Source organism: Marmota marmota, unplaced genomic scaffold, assembly GCF_001458135.2.
Source record: "Marmota marmota marmota unplaced genomic scaffold, marMar, whole genome shotgun sequence".
Classification (NCBI taxonomy): domain Eukaryota; kingdom Metazoa; phylum Chordata; class Mammalia; order Rodentia; family Sciuridae; genus Marmota; species Marmota marmota.
The window spans coordinates 17,422,037-17,434,270 of NW_025999999.1; the positions used below are offsets into that span (position 1 = coordinate 17,422,037).

At 34.8% G+C, this 12,234-nt stretch overlaps 1 protein-coding gene across 1 annotated transcript in view; it reads left to right on the forward strand.

The window, feature by feature from the left end:
- Nhlrc2 (NHL repeat containing 2) overlaps nucleotides 1–12,234 on the forward strand; it is a 57,902-nt gene that overhangs the window by 13,806 nt on the left and 31,862 nt on the right. Inside the window, exons 3-4 of the mRNA XM_015494870.2 lie at nucleotides 6,102–6,557; nucleotides 8,773–8,894. Of these exons, the coding sequence (XP_015350356.1) occupies nucleotides 6,102–6,557; nucleotides 8,773–8,894 (578 nt within the window). The remainder of the gene's footprint in view (nucleotides 1–6,101; nucleotides 6,558–8,772; nucleotides 8,895–12,234) is intronic.

Consider the following 12,234-nt stretch of genomic DNA (forward strand, 5'->3'; position numbering starts at 1 on the left):
ATATGTATGTTTATAATGTATGATGAATAGAAAAAGCAAAATAGTTTTTAAAAATCTCTATACTTTCAAGTTCTTAAAACCGAAAAGGGAAGTGTAGATACCTTGCAGTGGACTTTGTATATGATCATTATAGATGTCCTATTTGGATTATGTGTCACATAAATTTATAAAAATGTACATCTCTTCAGTATTTAATCCTGTCTGTTCATTTATTTCCTATTTATGTACTGTGTGCTGTGAGGTGAATAATAAAATATGCATGATCCCTATGTGAGTAACAAAAATTATAGTTTACAGGGGAGGCATATAATTGAATAATCACATACATATTTGTGTAGTTTCTCATTAGTGCTAAAAGGGAAAATTACAGGATGCCACAAAGGCAATAATGGGGTTTAATCTGGTTTAAGCTTAAAAAAAGCTCTCTTACGAAAGTAAAAATTGAGCCTGAGGTGTACAAGACAAGCATGGCTTTTGAAGGTGACAGAGGGTGAGAACATTCTAGACAGAGGGAACACTAGGTATCAGGGCCTGAAAGCCAGGGGAACATAGTCATCTTCCTTGACATGGGGATATGGTCCAGACCCCAGGGGTTCTCAAAACCACTGCTTGTGCTGAACCTTATAACCTGTCACCCTCTTCCATTATTACTAAGCAGTTATCATACACTGTGGCATAAATAACTTTAGCAGTTTAAGATTTGACAGCAAAATTAGCATCAATTTCTTTTTTCTTCTTCACAGTCTGACTAGTAAAAAATGCATTCTGACCATAGATCTTAACAACCTTGCCATACAATTTTTTTTCTTTCCTTATTAAGTCAAGAACTTTCGTGTGTTCACTCAAAAGAATCGTTTCTCTTTGGCAGATGTGAATTATCAGTATCACTACTTCTGCACTTTGGGACCATGATGAAGTAATATAAGGGTTACTAGAACACTGTGTGATACTGTGACAGTTGATCTGGTAACTTAGACAAGTGGGTAGCATATACAGTGTGGATACCCTGGATAAATGCATGATTTATGTCCTAAGGTGGAGTGGGAAGGTATGAGATTTCATCACATACTTAGAAGAGCACACAATGAAAACATTTGAATTGTTTATTTCTGTAATTTTCAGGCTATGATCATACTGCAGGTGACTAAAACCATGGAAAATGGATAAGGGAGGACCACTAGTAGTGATAATTCTTGATGAAGTAAAAGAAAGCCAGGTTGCTAAAACACTCTGGGGGAAGAGAAAAGTGTGGAGAAGATTCTGGAGAGATGAGATTGGTTGTTATACTAAGCACTGTGGAAAACCAGAGAGGGGTTTTCTCTCGGGGGGCGGGCATAATCAGATTCGCATTTTTTAGAAGTTCAGTCTGACTCCTGGGTAGATAAGTCAGTAGTGGACAAGAGTGGATATAGCAGATCTGTAGTCCCTCACGTGCTAGGCAAGCGCTTTACCACTGAGCTACAACCTCAGCCTCTGGTTTTGTTGGGAGAGCCTTTGAGACTTGGATTTCATCCCCAAATGACTTCCATTGCCCTGAGGCTGAAGATCTAATCCTTTTTGACTTTAAGGTTGACCCTCTCTCCTTATTCTCATCCATCCCTTGCTCACCTTTTGTTTTCTTCTTGGCCACTTCTGTCTCTTCTTCCTTGTGACCTCTTTGCATGTGCTGACTTTCCTCCCTGGAATCTCCTTCACTCTCTTCACCTAGTGAACACCCTCAGGAAATGTTGAGGTATATTGATTAGTAGGAAAACGTACAGTGGATTGTGATGGATAGTAATTGTTGCAGATATGTAATATGTATAAGCCTCAGCAACTTAGGGAGGCCCTAAGTGACTCAGCGAGTTGCTGCCTCTAAGTAAAATATAAAAAAAGGGCTGGGGTGGCTCAGTGGTGCCCCTGAGTTTAATCCCCAGTACTGAAAAAAGAAAGAAAAAGAGAAAGAAAAATACTGCTTACATTTCTCCATTAAGTAAGGGACTGGTTTTAGAACTCAATTACATTTATTTAATCAGTGAGCAATATAAAAGCTAAAACATACTTTAAACAATAATCTGTCAGTGCTACTTCCAGGTTTGGAGAATGGTGGCCACCTAATTTTAAACCTTTCCACTCCTTCCCTACCCTCCCCAAACATAAAAACGACAAGGAGAGCAAATAAAACAATATCTGACCCTGCAGTTTATAATACTAGGAGACAGAATATCATGGCCTTCACATCACATGTAAGTTGGGAAATAAACTAAATACCAGGAAAGGTCCTGCTGCTACAAGCCTGCAGGTGCTAAGAACAGGGACAGAGGATTAAAAGACTCCTCAAGAAAAAGTAAGTGGATTAAAGGTCTCAGGCAAACAAAGCAAAAACAGAATAACCTCCTCACCCCCAGAAAGAGAAACTCCAGTATAAAGTGCCCAGATTCAACACAGATTTGAATGTATTACCAGCTCTGAAAGAATACAGGCAGGGGCTGGGCATATAGCTCAGTTGGTAGAATACTTGCCTTGCATGCGTAAAGCCCTGGGTTCAATACCCAGCACCACAAAAAACAAAAAAGAATACAGGGCTAGGATGGAAGCATTTCTTCCATGGGAGGAGCATTGCTTTGAGGAGAAAATTCCATATGTTGCAGATTTGCCATCCCTTGAGATGGGCAGCTGAAGGAGAAGAAGGAAATAAGAGGGAAAAGTTTAGGATCTAGCAGAAACAAAAGAGAAAGACACACTCCTCCCTTCAGAGATGCTATCCATCAATAAAACCTCACAGAAAAAAAGGAACTGTCAGAAGAGGGCACTCTCAAGCTGGGAACCTGCCCACAAAATGAAGAGGAATAGGAAACGCAGATCACATCCGTATAGAACCGGGGAAAGCTGAGAATGCAATTCAGAGTTGAAATGTTGATGCAAAGTCTCACTTTACCAATCACAAAATTGACAAAAACTATAACACTTCCTCCATACTGAATTAAATATCCTCAAACAGCATTTAGGAATAATGAAAAAATAACTGGATTCAGAAATTGAAAAACTAAGAAAAAGACAAAAAAAGAAGAAATGTGTGTTGATTGAGATCAGGAAAGAAAAGGAAGGAAAAGTTCAAAATTATATTACAATTGAAAACTAAATTATAAGGCACTCAAGGGACAATAATTCATATAAAAATGTACTAAGGGATATTTAAGTAAAGAAGGGGAAAAAGAAAGCCTGGAGACGGAAAATGAACTAAACAAAAAAGTTCAAAGATTTAGAAAAAAAATGATTGAATTGGTAGGTGGACAAAGGAGGTCCAACATAAGACTACTTGGAGATACTCAAGAAAATCAAGACAACTGGCCAGAACCAGTGTAATAACTAAAATTAGAATTTAAGAAAACTTAGTGTGAATGAAAGAAAACTTGAATCTACGTATTGAGGGCTCCTACCAGGTACAAGGGAAAATTGACCCAAAACAGTTCAAGCAGTATCCCAATAAAACTATTGAAAGAAAGAAAAATAAAAAAAACTCAAGACCTGGGACAAAAAGATGACTTGCAAAGAAGACATGTTATCAAGACTTGTCAGACTTTTCACAAACAGGATACAAGCAAGCATTTCAGGAGAAAACCAAGGATACTGTATCCAACCGTGTGTTAAAGCATCAGTCAAAGCTGTGAAAAACAGTTTGAGTGTCCAGGAACTCAGAATATCGTGCTCATGTGTCCTTCCTGGTAAATATACCTTAGGGAGAGCTTCATCCAACTAGGGATGATAGGGAAACTGCCTGTGGGTAGCTGAAGATTTCATACACGTAATAGTAGAGGTAGGACCAAAACAAGGATGTAGGGTTTTAGTATTAGTCATGGTTTGATAAGAGAAGCAGAGCCATTAGGAGTAATGAAAAACAGGGATTTATTGAGCGTATGTAAGTGTGGACCTCTGCATGAGGATGTTGCTTTTGTGTGCAGCAACTCAGCTTGAGGATGCCAGGCAGTTGAAAAGGAAGGATGGGTTTGAAGTAGGGAAGAACAAAGACAATTTGGAATTGGGCTATCCTGCAATAGCCCATGAATTTGATCACATGTGTTTTTATATAGAAATACTTTCATAGGCTTCCAATTTATTTAATGAGGTGAAAGCAGAATCAGGTTCCTTTGTCAGGGAGCTGAACGCTCTACTGGCCCAGGAGTCAGAGAAGACGTAATGCCGTATTCCCCTGTGTTCATTATTGCCTGCTCTACCTTTGCCTATCCCTTATTTGTAGCCTTTCTGATTCACTTTATTTTAGATGTATCTCTTATATTCAGTGTGTATAAAACTTTTTTCTTTTAATAAATGAGTTGAACCCATTCATATTGATTCCTATGATTATTGTCTAAAAGCATTGTGCCATTATGTGTATAACCCAATACACATATTATGGGCATGACCTCGTAAACACAACAACACAGTTCCGACACATAGTAAGTATTGCTGTGTTTCCCAACATCGTGTGTTATTAATTTATTTTGATGATTTGAGAAGTTTGTTTGGTTATCTTTATACTTACAACTTTAAAAAATAATAATAGCTAAGTTCTTTGAGATTTTATTGTATACTTGGCACTATTCTAAATGCCTTACACAGACTCTTTTAATCTGCCTGACCTAGGAAGCAGTTAGTGATAGTTCCCTCATTTGCAAAAACCGATCAATAGAGAGGTGAATTAACTTGCCCAGGGCAAGAAGTATTCAGCCCTTCCCATTTCTTTCCCTACATCCAGCTCTCTGGCAACCATTCCTCATGTATCTTTATTTAATATCTGCTTTTGAGATGTATTTAATCATTTGTTTTCAGCCGTTTGTTTGTGATGTATCGAGGCAGGACTTTCTTGTAATTTGTCTTTTTTGTTGTTTGCTGACATTAAATTCAGTAAATTTATATCTTTGGCCAAATTTTAGAAGTTTATTATTTAGTTAGATATTCTTCCCCAGTCTCTTTCTCCCCTTCTTCTGGGATTCTAGTTACATTTTATGTCTTCTAACCTGTTCCACAGATCTCCGAGGTACTGTTTCTTTTTATTCAGTCTTCTTTCTCTGCATTCTTTCGGTTGGATCACTTCTGTTGAACTATCTTAGGTTCTTTGACTTTTTCCTCTGTCATTTTATTGCCATTAAGCTCATTCAGTGAACTTATTTCAAATAGTATTTTCATTAAACAAATACTATTTTTTAAAAGCTTTTATCTAGCCAATAGGCATGAAAAATTTTAATACTACAATAGCCCATGAATTTGATCACGTTTTTTTTGTTTGTTTGTTTTAGTCTTTTTTTTAAGTTGGACACAATGCCTTTATTTATTTTTATGTGGTGCTGAGGATTGAACCCAGTGCCTCACACATGCTAGGTGTGCGCTCTTACCACTGAGCCACAACCTCAGCCCCTGATCACGTGTGTTTTTATATAGAAATAAAGATTATCATGAAATTTTTTTTAAAAATGGGGTGTTTTACCACTGAGCTGCATCCTTAGTCCTTATTTATTTTGAGACAGGGTCTTGCTTGCTAAGTTACTGAGGCTGGTCTCAAACTGTGATCCTTCTGCTTCAGCCTCCCAGTTCCCTGGGATTACAGGCATGCATCACTACACCCAGCAAAATATGTTAATTTTTTTAAATATATTTTTTTAGTTGTAGATGGACACAATACCTTTATTTTTTTATTAGTTGCTCAGAACATTACAATGATCTTGACATATCATATATCATACATTTGATTCAAATGCAGTATGAATTCTTATTTTTCCCCACGTGTACAAATTGCAGGATCACATTGGTTATACAGCCACGTTTATACATACTGCCATAACAATACCTTTATTTTATTTATTTATTTTTATATGTGGTGCTGCTGAGGATTGAACCCATACCTCACATGTGCTAGGCAAACGCTCTACCACTGTGCTACAGCTCCAAATAATAAAAAATTTGTTAATTTTTTATACATGTATTCTATGCCATTAAAGATACTATAGTTGTATTTTTTTAAAAAATTTATCAACTGTTTATACCTTTTAATGACCTGAAGTCTAATGTATAGATGATGCTGTGTAATACTTCATAATATTTCTTGTATGCTTTCCGTCTTTCAGATGGTCTTCTGATTGTTGGTGTCCACTCAGCTAAGTTTCCAAATGAAAAAGTCCTGGACAACATTAAGAGTGCTGTTCTCCGATACAACATCACCCACCCTGTGGTCAATGATGCAGATGCCTGCCTTTGGCAAGAGCTAGAAGTTTCCTGCTGGCCCACTCTGGTCATCCTTGGGCCCCGCGGAAATATGTTATTTTCTTTGATTGGAGAGGGACACAAAGATAAATTATTTTTATACACTTCAATAGCTTTAAAATATTACAAAGAAAGGGGACAAATCAGAGATAATAAAATTGGAATAAAGCTCTATAAAGATTCTTTGCCACCTTCACCATTGCTGTTTCCTGGCAAAATAACAGTGGACCATGCTACTAATAGACTGGCAGTAGCAGATACTGGACATCATAGAATTTTGGTCATTTGTAAGAATGGACAAATTCAGTACAGTATTGGAGGTAAAGTTTCCTTTTAATTATGCTATATAATATGTTTTGTAGTTTAAAATAACTCAGGTAAATATATTAAAATTGAAATTTATAATTAATAGCAAACTGTAGAAAGACAACACATTAACTTCTAACTACATTACAAAATTATTGTTATTTAATGTATATGAATTAATCTTACTTCTTCAAAAAGCAAACAAAAATATCCAAAAAAGTCTTGTCAAAGCAGGAAATCATTAAGTTATGTATCCTTTCAGTATAATTATATATCCTGTCTTGTTTTTAATAAACTGTACACTTACTTATGAAAATACATATATTTTGGACCTCTAACATCTTAAATAGACGTATTATATTTTATTTTCCAACAAAATCTTCTTGAAGACCAGGACAGTGCCTTAAGAACCTGACATTTAGATTATAAAATTAATAAGCCAGGATTTGTACATAATTTTATTTTTCTCTCCTTTTTCCCATAAGAACTTAAGCATACTTCTGGATCCCTTTGAATGTAGCAAAATAAAGAATCATTTAAGCATAAATCATTTTGTTCTATATCTTCCTGGCCTTACGTTTAAAAAAAATAAATAAAGCCTCTTGTTTAACATGTACATAATTAATAAAATCTAAGTACATCCTTACTAATTCTGCTTATCCAAGGCTGAACTGAAATGTAACAACATATTAATCAAAGAGAAAAGTGATTCATGTCTTTGGGTCATGAATCAAGATTCGCAACACATGCGGCCTTAGACATAGGGTAGGAGCACCCGAAGCACAGGTCAGCCAGGCCTATTCCTGAGCCATCATGCTGTTCCCAGGTTGCCAAGGTACTGCCTTACCTCTTGAAGTAGTGATGTCTTTTGTTTAGTGTTTTTATTTGAGTATGTGTTATGTTTTGTTTTGGCTACTTAGTATTTTTGTGTAAACCAAGCATTTATGAGAATTCTTTTGTCTTTTATAGCTAAAATGATATAAAGGAGTTTTTAATAGATTCTACCATTTTCTTAGCATGCTAATAAGGAAACCACCCGAAAGCTATATTTCCCAAATATTTCTAAGAATAATGCTATCTGATGATATATTAATAGTTATTCTTTAATATTTTAAAAATAATTATTTGGTCAAATACACTCAGGAAGCACTAATATATGATTTAACAAATTTTTGTGAGTCATCTGACACCTTGTATCTTACTCTGTTAATGTTTCTCGAATATCCAAAAGGGGACTGCAGTACACAATATTTTCCAATTTAAAGTGACTACACAATTCCCCCACCACGTGCTTTTTTCCCTGAGAACTCTTATCAACATCAACAACAGCAGTGTCATTAGTAATATTGTATGGCTGACATTATTCTAAGCATAATACCTGCATTGATTTATTTTTATTCTTACAATGCTGTAGGTTAGGTACTATTAATTCCATTTTATAGAAGAAAAGCTGAGGCACAGAACTTGCCCAAACCATCAGCTGGGAAGGGGCAAAGTTGGGATTTAAGCCATGTGTGTAGACTCCTCAGGTCATTTCCTACCTATCTCACATCTAGCACAGTGGAGTTCTGCAGAGCAGTTTCTGGCTGTTGACTTAAAGACTTTGAATTGCTTTTCCCCAGGACACAGAAATAGCAACTGTGTTTTATCATCTTATATTCCCCACCCTTGGAACTCTTCCATCCCTTGTAAAGTCTGAGTAGGCCTTTGGACCAGAATCTTCAAGTATGGATGAGATGTTATAGGCCTAAATTCATGATGAGATAAAACAGAGAGCAAGGACTCAGCTGAGGCTGTTGCACTGTTTGAGACAGTGGTATGTGTGCTTTTCCAGGGAAGAGGTGCATAATTTTCACTTTATTATAAAGGAGTTTATCTTATTATTTTGTTGAAAATAATTCAGCTAGCTGTTGAAAGGTTAAAATTATTTTTAACTTTTTAGTTTAGAAAGTTAATAAGTAATTAAAGTGCTTTTAAAATTTGTTTCTTCTGTGTTGCTGAAGTTCACTAGTAACTATTACATCAAAAGCCCTGTCATTACCAATACTCACTCTTGAGAAAAATAGATACCTTGGGAAACATTTTCATTTTGAAGGAAGAAGTATCATGTTGTTTATTTTAAAATCTCAGCATTAAATATAAATTTTTATTTTCATTTTTGTTGGTTTTACTTTGAAATTACTTCTTAGTCAGAAAATTTTATCTTATGAGTTATGTCTTGTCTTTTAGGACCTAACCCTGGAAGAAAAGATGGAATATTTTCAGAGGCAACTTTTAACTCCCCACAGGGTGTAGTCATGAAGAATAATGTCATATACGTGGCAGACACTGAAAACCACCTCATAAGGAAGGTAATTTCCCATTTTAAGTTTTACTACTTCTGATCAGAAAAGCTTATATTTATTTACTACATTAAATGTTCAAGGTTGAAGGGTGATGTTTAAGCATATCAGATCATCTTTATTCCACCTTTTCAGGGGTACTTGCTTTAGTTTTATTCTTAAGTATTTTGTTTTTATTTGTGTCAGTTTATAGTTGCCACAGAAGAAGAACCCAATAAATTCTTTGTTTATCCTTTGTTTGAAAGTTACATGCCTGATTACCCAAAAGCTCTCATTATGAGGTTTTCTCCTAACCACTAGTTCACACAATGATCCTTTGTCCTTTCCAGTTAAATTTTCTCCAATCTAGGGAAAAAAAAGTCCTACCACTCCTGCCTCTCCTCAGCTCTGAACTTGTTGGCTGGTAACACTCACTGATCAATTAGTTTTAAAATTTATTTCATCTCATTAAAAGTAATATGTGTTCTTCATTTTTAAAAAATTATTAATACAGAAAAAAAAAAAACAATTAGTTAATAAAAAAGTTTACTGTTTATCAACTCCAGTTCCTTAGAGGTGACCAACCACAGTTAAAAATTGTATCTTTTCAGAAATTTGCTACTCATATACAAATAAATTTATACTTAAAAGATTATTTCTATAGAGAACTTTTAAAAAAACAAAGGGATTCATACCATATAAATACATAATGTTTTGCGGGTATTCTTTTTTTTTTTCAAATTAGTCACATGAATGATGCGACTGTCATATTCCATTTTGGACATACCCACTTCCTTTAAATGTTCCCTACCTGTAGTTATTTGGGCTATAATTCCTGATCTTTAAGTTGCCATCTGTTTGGATGATAAGTAACTAAGTTACTCTGACCCATCCTGCTAGATGAACATATTGTTTGAGGAACTTTCTTGCTTTAGTCACTACTTCTTTCAGGGTTGACATTTGTCCTCATTTATTCAATAATATCATTAGGTAATTGCAGATACATATATAGAATATATAATATTATCTTCTGCAATGTAAATCTCCATGGAGACAAGAAATAGGTTTTCTTTCTTTTATTTATTTTTTGGGGGTGTTCTAGGGATGCAACCCATGATCTTGTGCATGCTAGGCAGGTCTTCTACCACTGAACCACACCCTGTTGAATTTCCTGTTGAAATTCTAGCACCTAGAACAGGGCCTGGTCAATGGAAGGTGTTCAGTAGACATTTGTTAATTTATGAACAAATAACATCTGCCTAATGAAGCATTTTTTAAAATATATATATATATTCCTATTAATAAAAGAAGATATTATGTGAGAAAAGGATTTTAGGGATTAATAAAATAGATATAATTTTTGAAACTCTTGGAGGTTGTCTTCTCAAATATGATAATATATTGCTGAGTATGTTAGTGGTGGCATAGTCGTGTAATGTTTCTAAACTTACTGCTGAAGAACCTTTTTAGGCAGAGCTTCTCATGGGACTGATGTTTCCATGATACCTACTTTGTAGAAAAGTGGTTTTCTATTATTGAGTCCTTAGAGATCAGTATTTCTTCCTCCTTTTTGTGTTGGGGGTTGTATGTTTCTGTAATTCTCCAGAATGTCATGGACATTAGCCATCCATTGAAGTAGCAAGAGGGCTAGCCCAGAAATCCAGAGGACTTGTTCTTTTTGAAGTGTGCTCCATCCTTCTGCTTTATAACTTAGTAGGTTTTGGAGGATTGACCATGGTGTTGCATTTCAAATGCTTATGCATTTAAGTAACATAATCACAACAAAGTTAGGCTTTCTAAACTTTTCTCTGTTATATGACTTAGTGTAGTGTCTGTAAAAATAGGTAGCAAAATTACTTCTTCCCTTCCTTTTTAAGAATATTTATTACATTGTTTTTAAGACCTCATTTGCAGAACATTAAATTGATCATAGTCCTATTTTCACACACATGAACATCATTGTTCCAAGCAGAACCTTGTTTGGTTTAGAACATATATTAACTTGAAAATTTCCTACATCCCTATTCTCCACTCCAACTGCCATTCCCTATGTGAACAAGTCTGTAGGCAGCAGTCTGATACATTTAGTGCATGTCTTTTGTACTTACATGTGACCTTGTAAAACAGTGTTTTATGTGCATAACTATCTTAAATTATGCTATTTTGTTATATTTTATGTATCATGAAACTCACCAGTTAAGCATACAATTCACTAAGTTTTTAGTAGATTTAACAGATTTTGCAAATGCTCTACCACTGAGTTATATTCCCTGGCCCCATTTCATTCTTTTGTATGTGCCTATCCAGTTACTTCAGAATCATTTATTGGAAAGAATATTCTGCCTTCATTAATAAATTTTTGTAACCTTCTTGAAAATCTTGATTATAAACGGGTGGGTTTATTTCTGAACTTTAAAGTCTGTTCCATCAACCTATATGTCTGTCCTTTGGCCAGGACCACATCACTTTTGTTGCTATAGCTTTAAGTGTTTTTATATCAGCAAATCTGAGTGCTCCCACTTTTCCTTTTCCAGGACTGTTTTGCCTCTCCTAGGTCATTTGTAGTTTCATATGAAGTTTTGGATCAACTTGTCCATTTGTGAAAAAAACGAAACAAAAACTTTTGAATGTTTTGCATATAAATGTCTACATAAACAAATTGTTTCTGATTGTTAAACTTTCTCTTCCTTTTTATCATATTGCTGTCTAGGACCTCCTTTGTGTCTAAGCATTAGCAGAGTAAATGGGTATCCTGTCATGCTCATGATCTTAAATTAAAATGTGTGTGTATTTTCTCCAAAAGTTTAATATTTGCTGTAACTTTAAAAACAGAATATCTGTTAAGTTAGAAAAATTTCTACTCCTAGTTGCTGAAAATTGTTTTATTACTACATTTATTGAAATGATTGTATGATTTTTTTTTTTTTTTGTCCTTGGTCTGTAGATGTGAAGAATTGGTAGATTCTTTTGAGGTTGAGCCATCTTTATTCCTGGGATAAACCTTACCTTGACATTAATTTTTTAGGAATCAAGTTGATTTTGATTATTCAGATTTACATTTAGTATTTTAAAATTCATGTTCAAAATTAAATGGCTCCAAAACTTCAAGTACTCTGCTCATCTGATATTAGAATCAAGGTCACACTAACCTCATCAAATCAACTAGTTTCATTTTTCTGTATTTTGGAATAATTTGCCTAACAGGAATTACTGGGTTTTGAACATTTGTTAAAACTCTCCTGTAATATTACCCAGGTCTGATTTTCTTTTTTAATAAATTGAGTTTTTTAATTTTCTTGTCTATTTCTATGATGTATTTCTCAAGTCAAGATCTATTTCAAGGACCCTTTCCAAGTTGCCTATTATATTT